Source organism: Pelophylax lessonae (genome assembly GCF_965119305.1).
Source record: "Pelophylax lessonae genome assembly, chromosome: 5".
Lineage (NCBI taxonomy): Eukaryota > Metazoa > Chordata > Amphibia > Anura > Ranidae > Pelophylax > Pelophylax lessonae.
The window spans coordinates 541,182,549-541,195,622 of NC_138772.1; the positions used below are offsets into that span (position 1 = coordinate 541,182,549).

The 13,074-nt window shown below is 45.9% G+C and overlaps 1 protein-coding gene across 7 annotated transcripts in view; it reads right to left on the bottom strand.

Moving 5' to 3' along the window:
• Positions 1 to 5,961: 5,961 nt before the first annotated feature.
• PTK2 (protein tyrosine kinase 2) overlaps positions 5,962 to 13,074 on the bottom strand; it is a gene marked incomplete at its 3' end in the record, with an annotated part of 628,214 nt that continues 621,101 nt past the window's right edge. For all 7 annotated transcript variants that reach the window (XM_082257401.1, XM_082257399.1, XM_082257400.1 and 4 more), the window contains 2 exons: positions 11,565 to 11,645; positions 5,962 to 7,508 (listed from right to left, as the gene is read on the bottom strand). In XM_082257401.1, the coding sequence (XP_082113527.1) occupies positions 7,296 to 7,508; positions 11,565 to 11,645 (294 nt within the window). The remainder of the gene's footprint in view (positions 7,509 to 11,564; positions 11,646 to 13,074) is intronic.

The window sequence follows — 13,074 nt, forward strand, 5'->3', positions numbered from 1 at the left end:
GCTGCTGTGCGAATGGATTCCATCTTGAATTTCCTTATGTCGAGAAAGGAATTGAGTGCCCTTAAGTCCAGAATTGGACGCACTTTGCCCTCTTTCCTGGGTATTGTAAATAGTTAGAATAAAACCCTTGAAAACGTTCTGTCCAAGGAACGTGGACTACCACTCCTTGTTGTAGTAAATCCGTGACTGTTTTCCGCAGATCTTCTAAACGATCCGGGGATAGTCGGATATTGGAAGGGAAGAATCGCGCCGGTGGGAGAGATCGAAACTCGATCTTGTACCCTGACCTTATGACTTCGCAAACCCACTTGTCCGGGATTCTGGAAAGCCATGGATACGGGAACCGGCGAAGACGTCCCCCCACCCCAATTATGGGTGGGGGCGCACCTTCAGGCTTTGGACGATTTATCTTCAGGTCTGGAGGGGGCGGGCTTTTGCTTGCCCGACCAACGTCCCCTGAAGCCTCCTGAAGGAGCTTTGGAGGACTTAATTTTTTCACCCGCGGGACGAAAAAACTTTTTTGTGAGCAGAGAAAGAAGGCCCTCGTCTTTGACGAGTTCCTTTACCCTTAACATCTTGCGGTAAAAAGGTGCTCTTTCCACCCGTGAGATCCTTAATGATCTCATCTAAGTTGGCTCCAAAAAGACGCTCTCCTAAAAAGGGGATATTAGCCAATGCTTTTTTGGAACCTTGGTCGGCTAACTAACCTTTTAGCCACAGTGTACGCCTGAGAACCACTGCTGAAACTGATGCTCGCGCCAATAATGGAGTGGCGTCTAACGCCGCATCACACACAAACTGTAACCCCTGTATCATTTGTTCCAACAAATCTGATACCGCCTGAGGGACCTCTTCTAAGTCCCGGCGTAACCACTTGGTCCATTCAGTTACAGTCTGCGAAACCAGACCAATAGCAATTATTGGTCTGAAAGCTGATCCAATCAAGGAAAACAAGGTGCGAGACATAGCTTCTATCTTGCGATCCACTGGATCTTTAAAAGACGGAGCGTCTTCTAAAGGAATAACCGTGGCTTTATTCAATCTAGCAATTGGTGAATCCACCACAGGTGGTTCTGTCCATTTCTTAATGAGGGTTTCCTCAACGGATAACGCCAGTTAATGCGTTTAGAAATAGCAGAGGTGCGTTTTGGCAGACTCCATTCCTCTTTGATTGGATTGCCAAAAATATTTGGGCAATGGAAAAACCTTCGCCATTTTCATGCGTTTTTTAGTCCCAAAAGGGATTTCAGTTTCAGCTATTTCCGACGGAATACCCTGTAATCTTAAGGTTTCTTGAACAGATACAATGAGTGCGTTTACCAACGCTTCCTCTCGGGCTATGGCTGATGCCGAAACATCCTCCTCACTGTCTGAAGAGACAGTACCCGAGACACCAATCCCAGATGAAGTACCTGCAACTGCAGAAATAGGCTCAAAGTCTGAATCCGAAGTTTCAGATAATAAGGGGTTAGGCGGGGGTCGCTTTCTTGCGCCCTGTCAATGACAAGCCACTTCCACCCGGGACACAAAAGTTTCCATAATAGCTGACAATGATTCAACCATCAGTGGGGTGCTGGAGGATCCTGCAGACACCTCGAGGGGATCCGGTGGAGATACATGAGTGGCAGAGTCCATGTTAATTCAGGACACCTCTGCCAGAAAAAACAAAAAACTTTCCTTTTTTTTTTTAAATAAAAAAAAAAATACCTCTTTTTTTTTTTTATGTGTCTCCCCCTAGCGCAATAGCGCCCCTCAGAGTACCTGCTTCTCGATCCCCACAGAGAGAGAGAGGGACCCCCAAGGCTCACCACCCGATGCAGAGAAGTTTCCAACCAACTGCAGTCAGCGTCTGTCTTTTACAGACTGGAAAGAGCTGTGTTCGTTTTCCCGGGTAGAAGGACGTGGCTCCGCCCCCTGTGTACGCCTTCCGGCGTTCCCAGCTCTCCACGAGGTAGCTGGGCTCATCAAACATGGCCGCCCCCATACAGGAGACAATAGACTCCAAAAACATGGCGGCCGGCGTGACCTGAGGACATACATGCACCTGGTCTACGGCAAAATGGCGGCGGACCGCCGAAATCGTTTTTCCCAGCAAATCCACCTGCATCTCTGCTAAGTGGCGGTTTATCGATCTGCAGGAGGTACACTACAATTAAGGTAGGATTATACCTCCTATGTCTGCTGTAATACTACAGTCTGCTGGGTAGAGTGTTAGCTCTCAAACCAAGTCCACTTCCCACCAAACACATACTGTATTTACAAGGGGGACTTTTAGTGTCAGATATATACTGACCATGTATGGAGGGGCCCATAATTCATACTGCCTCATAACGAGGAAAAAAGGGAACGTTTACTCACCATACCGAACCGACAGGCACCCTCTCTTCACAATACCCTCTCCACCGGGGTGGGGGGTTGTGGACCACTCCGGACGCCTCGACTCTGTGGTTCCTGGCGTCCAAGCGAGACTTTTAACTCGCAAGGTCAGTCCCTCCAATGGGACTCCGTCGCGGCCGACCCAGCGCGGAGCTCTGGTCTGCACGCGCTCGTAGGCAGAAACCGGGGTGACCACTGGATCTCAACATCCAGCCCGTCGCCCGGCCCCGCATACTTACTTGAATGTGTCGCGGCCGACCAAGCGCAATGCAATGGTCTGCGCGCGCTCGTAGGCTGGCTGGGGTGACCACTAGTGTCGCCCAGTCCGGCGTTTTTGCTTGAAGATCTCACAGGAAAAAAAACACTGGAGAAAACTACCTAAAAAATATTTTTTCTAAAGAAAAAATCTTGCCAGGACCAAAAAGATCCCAGCAAGGAACTTAGGTCCTTACTCCTGACTAGACAGAAAAAAACTGATTCTCTGTAGCAGACAGGAAGAGGATATACCCTCTGGGACTGCCCCTAGGGTGGAGCCAGAACGTTTTTTCTTTCTGCCTAGTCCTACTCCTGTAGAGGGCAGCATAACCCAGTTCTTGTGAATCAAGAAGACTACGTCTGTCAATGAGCGACAGAGAAAAACCTTTTGTGTGCAGCAGCCCCCCTACTGCTTACCTGAGCCCTCATCTAGATTTGTTTCATGAGAGCCAAGAAGTCCGGGGACTCTACCTCCTCATTGGCTGAGACAGCAGAGGGCGCAATTGGCTCCTGCTGCTGTCAAAGTCAGTGAGCCAATGCGCAGACACAGAGCAGTGGCTTGGCAGGGGTACCCTCATGCCAAGCTGCTGGCTGTGGGGACACTCAGCAGGAGGGAGGGGCCAGGACCACCAGCAAATGAACCAAGGAGGAGCTGGGCTGCCCTGTGCAAAACTAACTGCGCAGAGGAGGCAAGTATGACATGTTTGTTATTTTTAGACAAAAGAAAAAAAAACAAAACTAAGAAATTGGATACATCTGCAGGTAAAGTATAAATCCTCATCAAAGATGAAATAGTGCCAAAACTTTGCAATGAAAAGTGACCATAAAACTGTTTTGGAAAATGGAATAAAAAATCTCTGCAAATAAAAGACAATAATACCCCGCTGTCATCCTGCCACCCATTCCAAATCTTCACTCTGTTTAAGGGTTATGGCCTTCAGGAGGATGTTAACATTTAACACTTCCAGGTGCGTAGGATGCCTACATCCCCTGCTGCATTGTGTGGTTCCATATGTGGACCCTACATGAAGGAAACAGCCATGGCATAGGGGCCAGTGGGAGGAACTCCAGTAGAGGACCTGGAATTGATGGATGTGAACATTCTTTGGCAGTGGTTGCAAAAATGGACAACAGATAGGTATGATCTTTTCTGTAGGGTGCGTTTAATACAAAAAACAATGTTTTAAGGCAGTCACATTACAGTAGTTGTTTCTAACCTCAGTCCCCTAGCACCACAACAGGTCATGTTTTCTTTATTTCCTTTACCTTGCACAGATGCTTTAAATTACAGTCAATGTATTTAGGACCTCTATTTTGTCGAAGCTAAATTCTGAAAACATAGCCTGTTGGGGGTACTTGAGGAATGAGGTTGGGAAGCAATGCTTTAAAGAAGGGGTCTCCAAACTATGGCCCAACTACAAGATTTTATTCAGCCTACAGCTAGGGTCAGTGGAGTATTGTCAATGTGCACAGGTTGAGGATTAGGGTGAACACAGGCGGTCTAAGATCTTCACTTTAAAAACGGAGTTCCACCCAAAAGTGGAACCTCTGCTGATCAGCTTCCTTCTCCCCCTCCGGTGCCACATTTGGCACATTTCAGGGGGGAGGGGATGGGTAACCTTTTTTTGACAGGTACCCTTCCCCACTTCCATTCCTCCGTCCCTCAAAATTTCAGCCTCCCCTCCTCCTTCCCCCACTGCCAGGCCAATTAAAAAGCGTAACTTGCTTCGAGCATGCACAGTCAACGAACGGCGGTGACGGCAGCACCTGGCAGCCGAACCGAAAATCGGCTGGGGTGCCGACATTGTGGGTTCCCTGGACAGGTAAGTGTCTGTATATTAAAAATCAGCAGCTACAGTAGCTTTAACTACCTCTCCCTTCTCCCTTCATGGGGAACTCTGGGGAAAACAGATGTAAGGTATGACCCTTATGGGGAAACTCTTATGTAAACTCTTATGTAAGTTGATGGGGACCCAAGATGTAAGCGAGGACGTTGATGGGGACCCAAGATGTAAGCGAGGACACTGATGGGGACCCAGATGTAAGCGAGGACACTGATGGGGACCCAGATGTAAGGGAGGAGTTTGATGGGGACCCAGATGTAAGGGAGGAGTTTGATGGGGACCCTGATGTAAGGGAGGAGTTTGATGGGGACCCTGATGTAAGGGAGGAGTTTGATGGGGACCCTGATGTAAGGGAGGAGTTTGATGGGGATCCTGATGTAAGGGGGGAGTTTGATGGGGACCCTGATGTAAGGGAGAAGTTTGATGGGGACCCTGATGTAAGGGAGAAGTTTGATGGGGACCCTGATGTAAGGGAGAAGTTTGATGGGGACCCTGATGTAAGGGAGAAGTTTGATGGGGACCCTGATGTAAGGGAGGCCTTTGATGGGGACCCTGTTGTAAGGGAGGCCTTTGATGGGGACCCTGTTGTAAGGGAGGCCTTTGATGGGGAACCAGATGTTAAAAGAACTCTGATGGAAGGGGATTTTTTTCGGCCTGCATTTGTAAACTATATGATGCGACCCTCACACTGAAAGGATTGAAGAATAAGTGCGTTTTAAAACAAAGTAAATTTAATATTTTTGCCTTCCTTCTCTACACCCAATCTAAAGCCTGGTACACACTAAGTTTTTTTACTATTCAAACAGCAGGCTGAACAAAAAAAAAAACAAAAAACTTAACAGCTTGGGAGGAGCCACTGTACTAACTATGCAACGACCAACTGTGTTCTGAAAGGGGGACTGCAGTGAATGTGACAGAGTCCTGAGGCCAGAGATGGTCCCAATGAAGTGTATGGGGCTGTGTCCTGAGCCCAGAGATGCTCCCAAAAATGTCTATGGGGCTGTGTCCTAAGACCAGAGATGCGCCAAAGGAAGTCTATGGAGCGGTGTCCTGAGGCCAGGAATGCTCCCAAAGAATTCTATGGGGATGTGTCCTGAGGCCAGAGATGCTCCCAAAAACATAACCCTAATATTTTTATGCGCTAGGTGAAAAAGGAAAATGCTGCACCTAGTGCATAAAAATTTTAGGGTTATGTTTGTTCCCTGAGGCCAGAGACCTTCCCAAAGAATCCTAATGGGCTGTGTCCTGGGGCCAGAGGTGGACCTGAAAGTCTATGGGGCTGAATTTAGTGAGTGACAGCTGTGCGTAAAGTGAGAATATTTCTAGTAATTTCATGCTGGTTCATTTTCATCCAGGCCTACTCAATAAACCAATGCAAAGGCGCGAACAGAAAATTCTGGTTGCTCATGGTTTACATTATTCTGCTCTTTGAATTAAGAGTCGTTAATCATGGCATCTGCAAATATAACTCGAAGGAAACCAACAATATATTCAAATCCTTTAATAACTGAATGATCTTTAAGAGCTTCTCGATTTCCCAGATGCTCCGCTGTTCACACTGATCTGGAGGGTCGAGTCTTTATCTCTTTTTGCTGAAACCATTGAGGAAACAAGTCGCCGATCCCAGCGATTCTGGATTTTTACAAACCGCCTAATTCTTTAATAGCTGAAATGCTTTGTACAAGTTCTTTATATTCTTCCTGAGAATCAATTCTATTCCCCTGGCACACCCATGGGAGGGAATAGGTCTTATAGCGTGAACGTGGTCTGATAATTTATTAGGGCAGTAAAGCTGTGACAAAAACAAAAAACAAAAAGAAAAACAAAACATGGGATGGAACAGGCAAGACAGTGCACAAGAAAGCTGCATTTAAAATGTTAGCACAGCCTTAAGATTTATTTATAAATTACAGATATATATATATATTTATAAAAAAAATGGGAATATTTAATGGCTCTGGATCTATCTGTACCAGGCACGGAGAACCTGATCCTTTTGAGGAAGCACAAGTTCCAGCATGACCGGTCAGCCTCTAGGCATGCTGGGAGTTGCAGATCCTCATGGTGGAGGGCTACTGACCGTCCATGCCTGTCCTATACGCACGTTTTTGTGAGTTAGCAGCGCGCGTTTACATTAAAAAAAAAAAAGCAACCAAAAATCCACCTCTTAAAAAAGGGAAAAAAAAAAAAAAAACTGGCACTTTATTCTGGTGGAGGGGAAGATAAAAAAAAAAAAAAAAAGGAAATGTAAGACATACAGGATTCACACTGAATGTTCGGTCAAAGGTTTCACACGTCCACAGGGGTGAAAAAAAAAAGGGACTGAACTGCAATGATCTGTCTGGAGTCTCTCAATAGATTAAGTCTTCAAAATAGAACTTCTTCATAGCATACTGGACAGCAGAAATGAAAAAAATAAAAAAAAAAAATAAAAAAAAAGAAGAAAACTCAGAACAGGAAGATATTCCAGTTGCAGCAGCCGCCGGGATTGACGGACGCTGCGGATTTTTTACGGATATCGCCGAGCCTTATCCTCCGCTGATCTGCACCTGGACTCTGGTCATTCTCGATCCAGCAAAGTCCTGTGCCAACGTTCCTCCCGGTGACTGACACATACAGAGACCCGCGGCAGCGGCACCCTCAGCCCTTGACAGCTGTGACGGAAAGAGGTTGAAACTGCGCGCAGCGCCAACCGGCGCTTTTCCTGCGCCGGAGGCGTGGCCGCCTGCTGACAGCGAGGCTGCTGGTGGAAGGCTAGACATGATCCCAAAAGGAAAACGTGTTAGACAGAGGCGTTAACAGGAGTCTGTGCTCGGACGCTTAGTGTGGCCGCGACTGCGCGATCATTTTTAGCCGAGCCTGGTCAATGACGTCTAGCAAGTTCTTGGCGTCCACGGCCAGTGCGTGTGCGGCGGTTAGCATCTGCTTTTTGTACTCCTGCTGGAGGCTGGTCATGACGTACTGCTGGGCTAACTTCATTTTGTTGATGAGCTCTGCCAGGTCAGAGTTGAGCAGCTTCTGTGCCATTTCAATCTGAAAGCCAAAAAAATGTACTGTTAATAATATAAAATTAATTGTATTCTACAATATTTTGCGCATAGATCACAGTTACATGCATTGTTCGCACTCCACATTTTTATTTGTGGCTAAATTCTTAGCTTTTTTTCCCAGTACAATCATTTTTATTGAAAATTGAGAAGTGATTCAATACAAGAGTCACCCACACAGAGGGCAATATACAGACACGAATGAATAAATATCGCTTAGACTTGCCAACATCCGTTGTCAAAAAAGTGGGCACGTGCATGGCAGGTTAATAAAACAATGTTTCAAAGATTGTGGGTGAAAACAACTTTTTAGTGAGAGGGATCAGAGGAGAACGGACTGACGATGGTCTACAGCTATCCTGATAATGGCCCTTTACAGCAGTGCTGTGCAGATGGTCACCCCTGAGCACTCATATTGAACCTTCTAGAGCAGTGGTCCTCAACTCCAGTCCTCGGGGCCCACTAACAGACCAGGTTTGCAAGATAACTAAACATCATCACAAGTGATCTCATTTGCTGCTCAATGATTGCAGTATTCTAGTCTGCATCTCCCCAAGGTCATACTTAAAATCTGGCCTGGTAGTGGGCCCCGAGGACAAGGGTTGAGGACCACTGCACTAGAGTACAGGCTTCAGCAGCAGAACACCAAGTGGGGTTCCGTCTTGTCACCTATGATGAGGAAAATGAGGCTACAGGGGGCGCGAAACACCAGATTTGGGTTATTAAACTTGGGTAACTTTGTACCTGTTCTTAAAGGCTAAGTTCACTTTTTTTTCTAAATTCCAGCCCCCTATGTACCAATATAGCATTAATGTACTTACTTTGCACAAATAAAACAGCTTTTCATTAATTCTAAACAGGCTTACCACACTCTCTTTATAGCGGTTTAAAAACACTGCTTGATTACTTCTGCCTTACTTCCTGAACAAACTTTGACACAGGAAGGAGTTGACCAGCTGAGGGTAGAAGATGCAGGGTGTGTTTTAATGAGATCAGCTGGTCAACTCCTTCCTGTGTTATGAGCTAAAGTCTGCTCAGAAAGTAAGGCAGAAGTAATCAAGCAGTGTGTTTAAACAGCTATGAAGAGAGTGTGGTAAGCCTGTGTAGAATTAATGGAAAGCTCTTTTATGCTTGCAAAATAAGTACATTAATGCTATATTGGTACATCTAGGAGCTGGAATTTAGGGAAAAAAAAAGCCTTTAACCACTTGCCGACCGCCCCACGCAGATTTACCGCGGCAGGGCGGCTCGGCTGCACATAATCACGTAGATCTACGTGATTATGCGAGCGCGCCACCGGAGCCGCACTTCCGCTGTGATTAGACACAGCGGGAGTCAGACCGTGGGGGGGAGCAGGCTCGATCACCGCCGTCCTCCCGCTATTTTCAGAGACACTGACAGAAGAGCCGACCTGCCTATGTAAGGGAGTGAGCCGACCTGCCGTCTTCTGTCAGACAGGAAGAGACAGACCGTGTGTTTCAGCCAAGGTGAAACACCAATCTCTCTGCCAATCACAGTGCCTCCTCCCCCCCCCCCCCCCCCAGTTAGCAAGCACAAGTAGGCATAACCCCTTGATCACCCCCAGTATTAAACCCTTCCCTGCAAGTGAAATTTATACAGTAACAGTGCATATTATTTAGCACTGATTACTGTAGTAATGTCACTGGTCCCCATAAAGTGTCAAAAATGTCAGTTAGGGGTCCGATCTGTCCCCCGCAATGTCGCAGTCCCGCTAAAAATCGCTGATCGCCGCCATTACTAATAAAAAAATAAATAAATAAAAAGTCCAAAAATCTATCCCGTAGTTAACGTTCTAACTTTTGTGCAAACCAATTAAAATACGCTTTTTGTGATTTTTTTTTTTACCAATAATATGTAGCAGAATACAAATTGGCCTAAACTGATAAAAAAAAAATGTATTTAAAAAAAAAAAAAATTTTATTGGGAATGTTTTATAGCAGAAAGTAAAAAATATGGTGTTTTTTTCAAAATTGTCGCTTTTTGTTGTTTATAGCGTAAAATCTAAAAACTGCAGAGGCGATCAAATACCACCAAAAGAAATCTCTGTTTGTGGAAAAAAAAAAAGGACATTAATTGTATTTGGGTACAGCGTCGCATGACCGTGCAATTGTTAACCACTTTACTACCAGTCACGTAGCCTCTACGTCGGCTGACTTTGAGTGGTTATACCGGGATGATGCCTCTAGCTAGAGGCATCATCCCGGTACCGTTGTTTGAAGCCGACGGTCGGCTTTCCGTCGGTAACGATTGATGCGGCTCGGGAGCCGCTCGATCGTTACCCGGGGGGGCGGGAGGGGACGTCCCCCCCCTCCCGCCGCCTTCCGCGGCTTTGCTCGGGGCTACCGTCCCACCGGGAGCCCCGAGCACCCAGCCGGCACGTCCGCCGGCTGGATGGAGTCCCGATGAATGCCGGAAACGGCATCGATCGGGTCTCCGATGACGTAACCCGGAGGCGGCGTCCATGACGTCACGTCCGGGTTACTGTGCTGCAAAAGGCGGCAGATTTGAAAAACGGCTGTATGCAAAAATGCCGTTTTCGGCGTTTTGCATACAGGGAAGTGTAGTGGAGGGGTCTAGGGTCTTTTAGACCCTCGATCCCTCCATAAAGTGTACCTGTCACGACATATTGCTGTCACCAGGGATGTTTACATTGCTTGTGACAGCAATAAAAGTGATCAGATTTTTTTTTTTTTAAAAAACCTGTAATAAAGTTTAAAAAAAAAGAAAAAATAAATAGGAAAAAAAAAAAAAAAAATTTAGCCGTCCCCGTCACCGTTAGCTCGCGCACAAAAAAAAACGTATACGCAAGTCGAGCCGCAAATGAAATCGCTGTTCAAACCACACATGTGAGGTATCGCCGCGATCGCCAGAGCGTGGGCAATAATTAAAAAAAAAGAGCTACACTCTAACTCTAAACTGGTAACCGTTAAATAAATTTAAAGCGTCGCAGATTGAGATCTCTATTGACCGTAGTTTGTCGCCATCCCACGGGGGGGCGCAATTTTAAACCGTAACATGTTTGGTATCTATTTACTCGGCGTGACATCATCTTTCACAATATACAAAAAAAATGGGCTAACTTTACTGTTTAGTATTTTTTAAATGCAGTGAAATGTGATTTTTTCAAATTTTTTCCAAAAAAATGGCGTTTTAAAGACCGCTGCGCAAATACCGCGTGACAAAAAATTTTGCAATGACCGACATTTTATTCTCCAGAGTCTTTGCTAAAAAAATATATATAATGTTTGGGGGTTCTAAGTAGTTTTCTAGGAAAAAATACTGGTTTTAACTTGTGAACAAAAAGTGTCCGAAATAGGGCTGGGGCTAAAGTGGTTAAAGTAACACAGTCCCGAATCGCAAAAAAATGGCCTGGTCATTAAGGCGGTAAAACCTTCCGGAGCCGAAGTGGTTAAGGCTCTCAATTTCTGCTTTAATGGAAGGGTCAGATTTTGGTGGACAAAGAATGGATCCTTTGGGATGAGGGGAATTGGGACATGTGCATATGGTCTATAAATCTACGGAAACTAAAGCTGGTTCAACCTGGCTTTTTTGACTGCAATAATAAAACAATGTTTTTGCCAACTTCCATGGCACCAGCCTTTCTCCTTTTTTTGCATGGTTCAACCTGCTGGCTGAAGCAAAGAAATCTAAAAGATTCCCCCTTCCATGCTAAATAGCATGGATAGCCAAATATCCCGCCTGTCAGTATACCTGAACAGTGCCTGCACCTTATTGGATGGCGATTAACTAAATCAAATTTTGGTGACCTGGATGTTGCCAACAAGGGACTCATTTTAGCTCATTCCGTAGGAATTGGACAAAATTCTGTGCAGTTATGGCCAGCATAAGATGTCAACTAGTCTGCACATACCAAACTGAACTAATGCTGGAAACGAATACCAGTAAGAATTTCAGCTGTTCTGATGATTAAAGGCTGACGGGCTACCTAGTACTGGTCAGGGGTATAGAAGAAGAGGCCACTAAATGTATAATACAATAAGATATTGAGATCACCACTCACCTCTCGGTGTGTACTCGCAGGAAGAACAGGAATGGTCTCATCAACCGTGGCCAGCAACGTGCGCAATGCCAGCCCCACCCCCTGTAGAAAAACAGCACAGGTCCATGTTAATATTTAGGCAGTGATGCTCCTCTAAATAAACAGATGCAGCCGTATTGCATTTTAAGGTTTACTTTTAATTGTAGTAATGCCCCAACAACAGATCAGAATTCCTCCCGCCTGGGCCAGACTTCAGGTGGGTGAATTCTGATTGGCTGTTAAGGCTTCCATTCACTATGATTCATTACCAACACAGTATAAATATACAGACTCCAGGCAGATATGTACCAGGTGGTAAGTAAACCCAGGACCTTACACTGCAAAGAAGCAATGTTCAACACTTAGCCAACATGCTGACTATTCTGTCACCCACTGACCTAAAAAACCTCCCAGGATATTGAACCTTGGGGACAAGCAGAGCCTTATTACTTGTGGCACTTTTCCACTGCAAGTACCGGCTCGGCTCCACTCGGCCCTGCTTGGCCCGGTTTGGTTTTCCACTGCATGGTACCGCAAGGTACGGTGTTGGAACGGTTCGGTACGGTTTGCTTTTCCACTAAAGTAAAGTGCGTGGGATAACAATGATTTCTGACCAATCAGTGGCTAGTAGTGACAAACAGTCAAGGCTGCATGCAAAGGATTGTGGGATATGGTACCGGTACGGCCCTCTTGGAACCACAACTGAGGTGATACTGTTTAAGCGAGCCGTACCGTTCGGTTCCATGTAGTGGAAAAGCGCCGCCGTACCGTACCGAACCGTTCCTACACCGTACCATGTGGTACCATGCAGTGGAAACGCACAAAAGCGAGCCGAACCGTTCGGTTCCATGCAGTGGAAAAGCGCCTTTAGAGTCCCTGTTACCAGACCTTGCATTGCATCAAGAATTTCCAAAATTTTATGTCCTATTAATGCGTTGTATGCATGTTATTTACGTGTAATATCCTCCCTTCTGTAGACAACTAAAAGCCCAGAGACTGCTGCTGGGTGCTGCCATTGTGGACTCCAATGGTACTATAGGAGTAATTATCAACTTACAAGGTAAGGGGGGGCTCAAATCAACCCATGATATCTCCAAAGGGCAGCAGATCATATGTAATGCTAAGGAGGATTGTCACAGACTGAAGACTTACTGGAGGAAATGGTCAGAGACTGTTCTACAGGAGTGGTTGGAGAGTGAAGTCATACTGTAGGAGACAGTCAAAGAACAGGGGCATGTTACACAAAACTGCTAGAGATTACTGTTACTATAAGTTCCTCTACAAGTCAATGCTCCCACTACTGACTGCTGGGCCCCAAGGACCGCAACTTCAATCATCAAAAGGGCTGTATGTGGCCCTTGGGCTGCAGGTTGGGGGCTACGGCTCTACAGCATTCCCCCTTGAAATGTTATGTAGGGAGGTGAATGGAGGGGTAGAGAAACTGAGCCAGCACAGACAGCAATTAGATGTTCACAGAAGAGGAAAGAGCTAT